The sequence below is a fragment of the Neomonachus schauinslandi genome, chromosome 6 (genome assembly GCF_002201575.2).
Source record: "Neomonachus schauinslandi chromosome 6, ASM220157v2, whole genome shotgun sequence".
NCBI lineage: Eukaryota > Metazoa > Chordata > Mammalia > Carnivora > Phocidae > Neomonachus > Neomonachus schauinslandi.
In genome coordinates, this window is record NC_058408.1 from 28,523,188 (window position 1) to 28,535,444 (window position 12,257).

Here is a 12,257-nt window from a genome sequence, read left to right on the forward strand (position 1 = left end):
TAGCCAAGGAAGTCAACCCTCACCTGGCTGAAGTCCCCTGGAGGACCTTGGGATGGAGAGAAGGAGATCCCACCGAGTAGATGTTACCCACAAGGGGCAAGGTCAGAAACAGAGCACTGCATGATGACAGACACTCGCCCGCATCCCCATAGCTGGGAAGGAGAAGGGGTGTTTGGGACACCGGGGATTTTTGAGATTTTTCTGGAGCTGTGAGCCTGGAGCTCAGGCCAGGGATGGCATGGGAGTGGGAGAGGGACAACTAACTCTTGTGCCGAGAGAAGGTTGCCTTGAGGTGTGACTGGGCTGTGCCCAGAAATGGGGACTTTTTTTTTTTTAATTATCCCAAATCTACTTCCAAAAAAGGCTAGTAAGCAGCTACCAAAGCACCAAATAAAAGAGGAAGCAAATGCTCTGGAGTCTGTATGACCTTGAGTGGAAGTCTGGCAGGAGAGGAACCAGGAGTCCAGGCCAGGGCAAAGGGCACACACAGCAGCAAAGACCTTTAGGTTTGGGGTGCAGGGAAGTCCTCGGCCAGCCATTTTCTCTCCCTCAGCTCTACACAGGGGCCACTCAGGAATGAGAGAGAGAGGGAAAGAGACCAAGCTGGAGTAGGAAATGTGAGCCGGTGTGTGTGTGTGTGTGTGTGTGTGTGTATGGTGGGAGATGGGCAGGGGTCTATCTGGGCAGGGGTCTATCTGTCTCCTTTGCCTCCTTCCTCTTTACTACTCCCCACTCCCCTTACTCTCTCTTAGAGGCCTGACTCCATAAATCAGTCTTGGTTGACCAGTACTGGTTTACAGTCTGAAGAATCTTTATTAGCATTTACTAAGTTTAACTAAACCAGTAAACAGAGAGTTTGCTGGTTTGCGTGTAATTCTTACTGGGAATCTTCTGTATTAAAGTATGTGGTCTAAAAATTCTCCACAAATGCCCCTGTCAGATATTGTACCTTCCTCCTTGAGTTTCAGGGGTCCTAGCCCTTTCTCCTAGGCTCCCGGCTTGGGGGACCTCAGCACCGCGAGTGGGGACAGCCGGCTGATGGCCGGTCAGGCTGAGCACCTGAACTGGACAAGTGCTCACCATGAGGGCTCAGCCCTGGGCGCCTTCTGGGATTTCCAGCCTTGCCAACCTCATTTCCTACCCTCCTCCTGACACTTGTTCCTTCCTACTTAAGCCAAGTGAAGTAGGGAGAATCCGGTGGGAAAGAAAGCTTCTGCATTAGCTACTGAGCGAAGAGGACATCCGCAGCCGCCCTTCCCGGGCCTCGGGGAGCCTCTGGGCGCGCACTGGTCCTGGGTTGACCTTCCAAACAGACTTGCCTCTTCCGGGTGTGAGGCTCCCGCTAACGCGCTGCGGCGTTCCAAGGCCTGGTCCCCGGTCCCGCAGTGCCTGTCCTGAGCCCCAACTTCGGTCACAGTGACTCCCTCGCCCGGCCCGGCGGCCACGCACTGGTCCCACCTGGATAGGGAACCTGCCGGCCTGGGCGCCGGCTACCTGGCTACCTGCCGTTGGCGCCACCGCGGGGAGTGAGCGGGACCCACAGCCTTGGGGAGACCGAGAGGCGGGGGCTGTTCCGGGGGCAGTTTGGGGAAGAAAGCCTCCCGGGCTCTGGGTGCCGGGTCCACGGGCGCGCGGGCGATGCTCAACCTTGGCGCGCCGGAGAGACGCCCCTGGCCGTGGCCACCTCGCCCCGCCGCGCGAGCCCGCCTTCGCGTCCCCAGCCTGGGGCTCGCGCCAGCCGCTCGCCCGCCGCCGCCGCACCCCGTCGGACCGGCCGCGCAGACCCCGCGCTCCCTCGCCTCCCCGCAGCCTCGGGAGGCGCGCCAGCTTCGGTCCCCACCGCGCGGCCGAGGGGCGCGGGGCCGAGGCGCACGGGTCGCGCGGGGCGCCGAACCTTTACCTCGGTTGGAGTGGCTCAGGGTGGACGACTGGGAAGACTTGGGCTTCTGCCGCTTGACGGTCATCATCACCTGCTCCTGCACGCGCTGCCTGCCCGACGTGCCCGTCTTCATCTTTTGGTCCGAAGGCAAAGCCAGCGTCGAGCTGTCCTGGTCCGGGAAGCATTCGTAAGCCAAGGCGGTCTTGAGCGGCGAGTGGTTCATGGCGGCGGGAGGCGCGGGCCGGGCCGGCGAGGGGCGGCGAGGGGCGGCGGGCGGGCGGCTGCGGCTCTGCTGTGCTCAGCGACTCCCGAGGGCCATAGAGTGAGTGGTCCTCGTGAGGCTCCCGGCGGCGGCTCCTGGCGCCTCCGCCCCGGCTCGTCCCCGTGCTGGCACTGGCGAGGCCCGCCCTCGGTCGGACTGGATATACCACCCCTGCCCTGCACCACCCACTCCACCGGCCGCGCGCCGCCGCCGCCGCCGCGGGTGCCGAGCTGCAGGGCGCTGCCGCTGCGGGAGCGAGCGCTCCTGGGGGGCAGGGCTGCGAGGCCCGAGTGTGGGACCTCGGCGTCTCCCGGTCCTCCGCTCCTTTCTCTCGCTTCCCAGCCCCGTGACGTGCAGGAGGTGAGGCCCCGGGGAGACGCCCCTCTGTCCTGGCCCTGCTCCCTCACGGAGAAAGTATGTGCTCAGCTCAGGAACCCAGGGAGACTTCTCTCGAGGAAAGAGGAGTCTTTCTTGACCAGCCCCCGCCCCCCGGAGAGCCAGAAATCCACCTTCTTCTGTCCCGAGGTCATGGCAGAGACCAGCCCTGTGGGGGAGGGCTCCCAGGCCACGGGCTGAGACACAGCCCCTGTCCAAAGGGAGTACTCATTCCTATGGGCACAGCCATTCTACTCGAAGGCAGCTTCCACCTCAGAGGACCAGGGTGGGGGCATGAAGTCCCAAGGACCAGACTGGAGATACAAGACGGCACACTGTGTGGGCATGCCAGAGGAAAACGCCATGTGAACAGGGGATCCTCTCTGAAACTCCAGACTTAGCCTGTAAAGTGGTGCTGGCGCATATTAGGGGCCCAATAAAAAAACATTTCTGAATGGACGAATGAATGAAAGCTAGCCAACTTAAGGTAAATTAAGTCTATTTTGTATCCTACTCAGATCCTTCCTGGAAACCTGGAAGGCTGCCTGCCCCATAAAACTACCCCACCAGGGACTTACTATTCTGGGACTTCTGTGTGCATTCTCCTAGACACACAAACCCCTGGGGACACATGTATAGTGATGTCCATGGAGCATGGTCCCAGGCACGAAGGTAGCTCACACCAGGAGCGGAGAATTTTAAAAACCATGTTGATGGAACTCTTTCTAAAAGACATCACACCCTGCCTTTCCTCCTTAAGCAAAAGATGGTCACAGAATTCACGCATTTCTTGATGACTCAGGATTCTCCTTCTGGACACCATTTCTGAACTGTGTAGCAGTGCAGTCCATCAGCTCCTTAGTTTTGGGGAGTCCTCCAGCAGTGTTATACTCTCACAGCTGTCCCTTTAGCTGTCCTTTGTATTTGACGCTCACAGCTCACGTACTTCATTTTTAGTTTGCCCTTCTGATCTGCAGAGGAAGGGGCCATCAGAGTCTATGCTTGTTAGGAATTATAGGACGAAGGATTGCAAAACTTGAGTGACAGTCTCAGCGACCTCATGAAGGTCACTTGCTCATTTCCTGAGAAGTGGGTGTTATAAGCAGGGAGCCCCTCCTTCTCCCCATAATGCATGGGGTAGCCACGTGCAGAGCAGAATATTGTAAAGCAGATCATAGTTTCCAATAGAAATAGTTTTATAATTGAGGGTTGTGTTCCTAAGAACTTAGCGTCAAATAAATCAGAGATGTGACCAACAATATGTCATAGGTACAAAGGCTCAACACCCATACACCTTTATCATCACTTAAAATTTTAAGATTCTGCTTCCAGCCATAGGCTGTCAGGGCTGGATGGATCCTTAGACATCATCCAGCCCAGTGTCGGAATTTTTCGGATGAAGAGAGGGGGTAGCTTGCCCACGGTCACCCAGTTACTATGTGGCAAAGCCTTCATTCTAATCAGGCCTGGTAACTCCTGGGCCACTGCTCTTCCCTCCACACTATCTGACCTCCCTTATAAAAATCCTATAAAACGGGCATTAAAGTGCAGTGCTCACGGATTATATAAGGGCCCCAATGTACTATAAAGTATACATGACAGCACATAAAAATACAACTCCATTGTATCACGCATTTGGCCTATCTAAAACCTAATATGCTAGCTATAATAAATGTTAATTATGTCTTTAAATAATGATAAGTTTGCTACCTCTGGCATGTGGGAGGGCCTGGCAGGAGGTGATTGGCACAGCCTATGTTGCTATGAAAGGCCATACTTATCCTCTGGAAGTTGAAACTGATCAGCTTTAAAATTCACCAGATATGAAGTTCAGTTTTTTCTAGATACTTCTCTATTATTCTGATATTGACATTATTTTGATATATTGATAGCAATATCTGACATTTGCTGTGCTCCTACAAGCAGCAAGCCTATAAAGCCAGGCACGGTTCTGGGCCCTTTGCGTGGACCATCTCATCTGAATCCTTACAGTGATCCTACACGGTGGGTATCAGTATCAGGGCCATCATCCGTCTTTTTCACGTGAGGAAACTGAGGCTCGGTGGGGCCCCCTAGCTGGTAATAGGCAGAGACGGGGCCAAATACAGGCACCCAGGGTCCAGAGTCTGGGCATCCCATTGCAGTGCCGGGCTGCCCGCTCGTGATTTCCCTGTGACAAGGAAGAGGGCTCAAAAGCCTTCCATGGATCAGTCTTTTAACAGGATCTATTTCCATCATGTGGCATGAAAGTCAGGCCTCCTGGCCACTGGTTCCAGCTGGGTCACTAACTAGCTTCATGATGCCAGGCAAGTCCCTGCCTCTGGCCTGGCACCAAATCTGTAAAGAGTGCAGGTAGATTGATAGCTCATCCAATCCACCCTCGCCCTAACACTCTGGGATTCTGATGTCAATCATGGGGCTATGTAAGGCAGGAGAATCTTGAACCAGCTCCTCTGGACAAAGTTTTCTTTGTCTCTCCCACTCCATGTCAGAGTGAAGGGAAGCCTGGCAGTGGACAGAGAGACTGCTAATATCTGCAGAGCTGAGAGCAGGTCCACTTGGCATATATTATCTGATGTAATCCTCCCGGTAACCCCCAAGAAGGTATTATTTTGCAGAAGTGGAAACACACTCAGAAAGGTTAAGTCAATGGTGAAGACTTGCTTTGGACCCAGGTCTGACTTCCCACCTGGGAGAAGGAAAGGAAGAGGGTCAGTCACACATTCTGGCCCAAGATGCAGGAGGTATATTCAGGCTGGAAAGATTGGTTTGGGGCTCAAGTGCATGGTTTTGAGTCAGCAGGACAGAGCTTTTTCCATCACCTCTCTCTTCTGCCTGCCTGAACCCCACCCCATGTGGGGTCCTGCCTCAGAACCAGGCCAGAGATGAAGGTGAAGGACAGATGTCAGTGAGACTCTGTCATGTGAGCTGAGCTCTGAAATGCTTTCAGGTGACCTTCAGAACATATTTTTAGATGATGAAAAAATTCTAAGGGGTAGGGTTTAATTTGAGTTTAGAAGGTGTGGGGTGGTTTGGGAAAAGCATCTTGAAGGAAGTTAATTTTGATTTGATTCTGAAACAAGATGAGGAAATTTCCATCCTCAAAGGTGTTAGAATGAATGAGCACGAATGGGGTTCTCATTCTCTTTGCTGCCTTCCCTCTAGCACTACCTGTGATCCAGATTTCACTCCTGACACTCAGGGCTTCCGGTGCCCTTGGAAGTAAAACACCCTGTGACCTCAAGTTTCATTCATTAAAAAAATAGAATACGGATTTATTTATTCAACAAGTATGTATGCATATATGTATGTATTTATTTATTTTTAAGTAGGCTCCAGGCCCAGCCTGGCTTGAACTCACGACTCTGAGATCTAGACTTGAGCTGATATCAAGGGTCAGACACTTGACCGCCTGAACCACCTGGCGCCCCTAAACAAGTCTTTACTGAACATCTACTATGTGACAGGCCTTGTCCCAGGCATGGAGGCTCCCGTGGTGAAGAAGACAAAGTCCTGCCTCTGTAGAACTTACAATCTAGAGATGGGAGGAGGAGGGGTTGGCTGGGCCAGCTGAAGGCTAAGAGGAGCCTCTGGGGTTCCTACTGCTTCCAGCCCACCCCGCTGCCCAGGTGACTGGACCGCTTCCCCCTCTATCCCAAACTAATGCAGATACCCCTAGGGAGTTGGAAGAGTTAACCTTCCTTTATGGACCCGTAAGCTTGCCATCATGGTGCCACCTTATCTGGCCCTGTTCTTCTGTAACGGACCCCTGTTCCACGCACCTTCGGACTTCATGGACAGTGACGGTGCCCAAGGGGCCCGTTCTCTGCTGTCTAGCCTTTCCGAGCTGAGTTCCTTTGGTCAGCTAGCAGGCTCCTCAGTGGCTACCTAACTCAGGCACCTTATAACCTCCCCTGATGAACCACACTGCCGCCTCCCCAATCTTTAAATCGTCTCCCTTATCACTTCATTTCCCTACCAGCCCTCCACCGACTTGCCCTGTGCAGACACCTGCCTCTGCCTTTGCACACATGCTACTTCCTCGGCGTGGGGCCCTCTCAGCCAGTCACTTACGTAGGTGCTGAGTGGCCAAATGGGCTACGCGCCATGCCCGTCCCTGGGAACACAACCAGGAAAAAAGTCTGGGTCCTGCTCTCTTTGGGCTTCCGTTCTAAGGGGGTAGACAAAGAGTAAACTCATGAATGAGCTGGCAAATTATGACAAATGATACTGAGTATTGTGAGGGACACGAAGGAGAGGCTGGTGCAGAATAGAGAGGGGTACTTGGGTTGAGCCCTGAAGCATGAGAGAACCTGCCCATCTCAGGAGTGGGGGGATGGTGCTCCAGGCAGAGGGAACCATGGGTGTAAAGGCCATAAGCCTGGCATGTTCTCGGATCCGACAGACCAGTGTGGCCCAGTATGGGGAGGGAGAGGAGGTGCTCACAAGAGGGACACGGAGGCAGGTGGGCTATGCTGTCCCTTACAACTTGCTGGGATGAGGGAAACGTTCTCTATCTGCGCAGGCTATTTAAATCCGTTAAAATGAAATGAAATGAGAAATTCAGTTCTTCAGACACACCAGCCACGTTTCAAATGACTGATAGCCACGTGTCCCTAGCGGCCACTGTGTGGGACAGCACAGGATCATGCTGGAGCTTCCAGACCTCTGTCTGGGTTTGAGTTTTATTCTGAGAGGGATAAGAGGCCATTGAGAGGCCTTAACCAAGGAGGTGACAAGACACTCCCAGCTCCTGCCTTCCTGCCGCTTGTCAACATGTCCATCCTATTGATCCCTGCTGAGGACTTCTCAAATTAAATTCAATACCCTCCCCTGGGGCCCTTTGTACCTGGTGCCTACTTGTGCTAAAACTCTTGTCCCTCGTCACCGTTTTCATCTGCCTGTGTGACTCCGGGCAGCCTGTGTGCTATTCGTCTCTCTCTCCCCACTGTCCACATTGCTGGTACACGTGGGTACTCAGTGGATGTTCGTCTCCTTGAACTGAATTTCCCTTCTTGCTCCCGAGCAAGTTCTTCACTGGGTCTCTTGGATAACTTAGACTCAGTGCACCCAGGTCAAGCCTTTGCTTTTTTCTAAAGGCCAGTTTCTCTTAACGACCTTTTGTCCTCATCTTCCGCGGGTAGGGATACTCTGGGGAATGCACGCGCAGCCCCTGCGCCATGGCGCTGAGCTCTGAGAGAGCACAGGAAACTGCCTTTCTCACCGCCTAAGGGAAGTTTACTTCGGGAAGTCAGAATGTGTTCACCCCTTTGCCCTGTCCTGGTCATCTCGGGAGAACCCCATCCAGGAAGCCATCTTCCCAAGCATCTGAATGGATGAAACTCTGTAGTGAACTCATCAGGAACGGGCCAGACTCTCTGCCTGCCCCCTGGTGTGACCTTAGGACACCCTCGCCGTGGGTGCCTGCAGCAGGTCCGTTGCACAGGACCATTGTGCCTGGAAGGTACAGAGGGTGCCCAGAGAGCCTCCCGGCCCTGAACAAGGATACAGGGAAAATGGAGGGATGGGCGCAGCAGAGGCCACGCCCCAAGCCCTTTGGTAAGCACCCTGATTGGAAGAGCAGAGCACGTGACTCTGGATCTTCCCACCCATGAAGGCCCGGACCGGAGGGGTGGCCTGTGCCCATTCATAGCAATGCTGCTCTGCTCTGGAGGAAGATGAGCAGGAAGGGCTTGGCAACAGGAGATGAGAGAGCAGGGGGGTCTGGTGCGGAGGCCGGCAGAGCTGGGCCTGGATGAGTCCAAGGCCGGCGGGGCTGGCCAGCTAGGGGGCGAGGCCAGGGTGTGCACCCAGGGCTCCCCCACAGGCCAGACCCACTGTCTCAGAGCTGCCTTTCTAGTCTCTCTGGGCGGGGTGGGTGGAGCCGCGGCGAGAGCGGGAGGGAAGGTGATGAATAACACGGCAGTGTCCCAACTGTTTGCTGTCAGCACTAGATTGCCTCTGCATTCCCCCGCACCCGCCCCCTGCCAACCCAAAATTCGAGTTGTGCGCTCCCGATACCAGCATCCGCGGGACCTGCCTTTCCATCTGTCCTCTCCCCCCAGGCCAGCAGTGCTGTTGTGCAAACCCTTGGCAGGACTCCGGCTCTGGGCTTGAGCGCCAGCCTCAGGACGCCGGGAAGCGCTCGGATCTCTGCCCTAGCAGAAGCCACTTGAGCACAGACCCCAGGGCCTTCCCGGGGAGGCACCCTGGGGCAACAGGAGCGGGGCTGGGGAGTGCACAGAGCAAGTTTTGCACCCCGGCATTGCTACCGCTCCTGTGTGAGCTTGAACAAGCCGCTTCGCCTCTCTCGCTCGGTACCTCAGTTTCTTCCTTTGTAATGTTAGGTTAGTCACACTGACCCGCCAGAGTTCCGGGGTCCATAAACCTATATAAGCTATCTAACACAGCCTTCCTTCCTCCCTTAGCGCCTCTGACTGCCCTCTTTTCTGCTCTCCACTTGACCCTGTTACCCACTTCCCAGCGTGGGCCTCTCCTCCTCAACCTCAGAGCCTCACACATTCCTCCCTCTCCTGGGAGCTGGGCCATGCCCCCTGCCAGGTGCTGTCGACCTCTCTCCCATCATCCCCGTCTCTCCTCCCCTCCTGGCCCAGTACTGCTGTCTACAACGGGTCCTGTCATGATTGCCCCTGGAAACGTCAGAACCTCAGAGGTGGAGGGGACCGCGGAGACCATCTGGTCTAGCTCCTTGATTTGTCGGAAGAGGCAGCCGAGTGCAGAGAGGCACGGTAACATGGCCCTGTGAAGGCCTGGGTGTCTGGGTCGGGGGCACGATGCCCTCCTCCCTTTGGGGGAGGATGGCGGTAGGGGATTGGGGGATAGGCCTGGGGTTTGAAGGGAAGCCAAGGCAGGAGAGGAGCCCAGGAGGTGGCGGTTCCTGGAGGTGCCACACCTGCGGCTCAGCTGGAAGAAGCGCTAGCATATGGGGGCGGGGGGGGGGGGGGCGGCAGCAGCCCAGGGAAAGGCTGTGGGAGCCACGAAGCAGGCAGCCTCGTGGGGTGTGTGCCCAAAGAGCTGGGCAGCCGTGCTCTCCCCGTCTCTGCCTCACAGTCACTGGCCCAGCCCCAACCCCAGCCCGCACAGCCTCGATGGTAATTTGATGAGTCACACGCCCTCGCCTGCAGACAGGGCAGCCACACCCAGGGCAGGTGGCACCCCGACAGTGTTTCTGTTCTGAGCTGCTGGGCCAGCAGCCTGCCAGGCCGTGGACGGGCACTGAGGGGAGCCATGACGCTGCGGGGCCCTGGGCCAGGCTAAGGACCTGCTGAGTGGCAGAGCCTCCTGTCTGCATTGCCCCATTGCCATGGCCAAGGCCTCCTGAGAACACCCCAGCCCAGCTGCCTTCTTATTAGGAGCACCAATCACAAGCAGTGGGCCAGGCGCCTCCCAGATCTGCGCTCAGTAGGGCCCTGGGCTTCGGGCGGCTCCCAGATCTGTAGGCTGCCACCAACCGGATCTGAGTTTGGAGCCAGGACGAGTCACTTGATGCTAGCTCCCTCTGCCTGGCAGGCTGTTCTTTCATCTCTGCCCATTCAGTCCCCTTGTCATCCTGCCCACCTAGCCCATCTCAGATGTTCCCACCTTCCCCCCACTGGCTTCCCAGATGTTCTGAGCTGAAAGTCCTCCTGTCCCTCCCCCAACTTTTGATATAATTTGTACCTCTCTTGAGCCACTTAGCGCAGCATGCTTTCCCCCATGGGAACACTGTAAGCTCTTTGCATCACCAGCAAGCCTCCCGCAGGGCCCTGAATATTACAATGGCTCAGCAAACATTTGTCCTGTTGATCTACATTCCATCTGTGTGCTCTGTTACCACATCCCTGTGACCAGACGCCCCTTTCGGCACTTTTCTGCTCCCACCTACCCCTGCCCTCTTTCCAGGTCCTATCATACCAGAGGCCTTGACTTTGGGCCCTGCTGGAGTTGGGGCTGGGCCTGGGCCCATTTTGGCAAAGCGCTCTTGAGTAATTGTGGGGTCGGTCACATGGCACCTGGACCCTCCAACTGTCTCTAGTCTTAGCTGTCCACTGGCTGCCACAGTTGCCGAAGGTGATGGGGCAGGGTGGCCAGACCAGGGGAATCTGTTCCCCTCGCTCCTTTCCAAGGGGCCTGTAGACATGCTTTGCACCTGCCAGTCTTGGACCTTGACGGGCTGCCCTGTGAGCCCCTTCTGCCCCAAGAAAGACCCCGAGGGGCCTCTATGACAGAGGATTCTTTCGTCCACACCCCACCCCTTCATGGTTTTGGAAATTGGTCAGCCAAGCAGGAATCACTGGGGTTGGTTTGGCACGAGGGGTCAGTGTAGGACTCCTCTGGTGACTTCTGAACTCCTGTTCATGCTCCAGCACTGGGGCTAGGGATGAGGTTGGGCCTGGGGAGGGTGGGCAATGTGACAGCAGAGACAGAATTTGGAGACCTTCTGGAAAACAGGCAATAATGGACAGCACAGAACTGTGGAAGCCAACTTTGTAGTCCAAGACAAAGAGTTTTTGCTTTTAGTGTGGCAAAGGGAAATCATGCGATGACTCAAAAAGAGTGAATACTTCTGATTACTTGCTGGTGTGGCTGGGTTTTGCATCTGCTCTCCTCTGTTTGCGAGTGGAATTACAATAATGCTTCACATCTATCTAGTTCTCTACAAAGTGGTTTTCTGTCTTTTGCCTCTTGGGATCTGCCTGTCCACTCGTTGAGAGGAATATTCAGCCCTGTTTTCACCCCATTGTAAGGATGACAAGACTGAGGCTCATTGAGGACTTGCCCAGGGCTGCTGCTGGTGAGTGGCAGAGCTGAGTCTCAGAGGTCCTTCCTACAACCCCAGGCCAGTGCTTTTCCTCCACACCACACCACACATACCACAAGACCCTTCTGGGGTGGAGAAAAGCTGCTGAAGTATAGTCTTTGGGGGACACTGTAGTAGGTTGAATGGTGGCCTCCCCCCAAGAAGCTATGTCCATGTTCTACATCCTAGGACCCGTGAATGTGACCTTATTTGGAAAAAGGGTCCCTGCAGATGTCATTAGGTAAAGAATCTTGAGATGAGATCATCCTAGATGTAGATGAAGCCCTAAATCCAATGACAAGTGTCCTTCTAAGAGAAAGGCAGGGGAGGTTTGAGACACAGAGGAGAAGGCCATGTGAAGACAGAGGCAGAGCCTGGAGTGACGTTGCCACAGCCAAAGAACGCCAGAAGTTGGAATAAGGGTGGAATGGACTTTCTCTCAGAGCCTCCGGAAGAAACCACCTTGATTCTGGATTTCTGGCTTCCAGAACTGTGGGTGATAAATTTCTGTTGTTTGCGGTGATTTGTGTGGCTGCCCTAAGAAACAGACACTAACTCGAAATTCTGTCAGTCACCTGACATGAGCTGTCAGCCCCTCTCAGCAAACTCACTCAGCACGTGGCTCGGTGGGTATGTGAGACCCAGGACCAGCCCTGGGCCATGAGGTGGGGTGGGGGACACACTGGAATGACACAGTCCCTCAGCAATGGTACCAGGCAAGGACCGGCTGGCTCCCAGTCAGCACCGGACAGCCAACCTCTCACCCCTCTGCTCCGTCCGCCGTGCTACCGACTTTTTGTTTGGTTTCACTCCATGCCAAGGACAGACTGATGCACCAGCGGCTCTGGGAAAAGAGAAGCGATCTCGGACGACGTCACCTCTCCCCCAGGAGGAATTTATGAAACCAGTTACGCCTCTGCCAGGAAGTCAGAAGGGCCCAG

The 12,257-nt window shown here is 55.2% G+C and overlaps 1 protein-coding gene across 1 annotated transcript in view; it reads right to left on the reverse strand.

The window, feature by feature from the left end:
* PKP1 (plakophilin 1) overlaps positions 1–2,440 on the reverse strand; it is a 49,684-nt gene extending 47,244 nt beyond the window's left edge. The window contains exon 1 of the mRNA XM_021682729.2: positions 1,901–2,440. Coding sequence (XP_021538404.1) covers positions 1,901–2,102 — 202 coding nt within the window. The 5' untranslated portion in view covers positions 2,103–2,440. The remainder of the gene's footprint in view (positions 1–1,900) is intronic.
* Between the last annotated feature and the right edge of the window lie 9,817 nt (positions 2,441–12,257).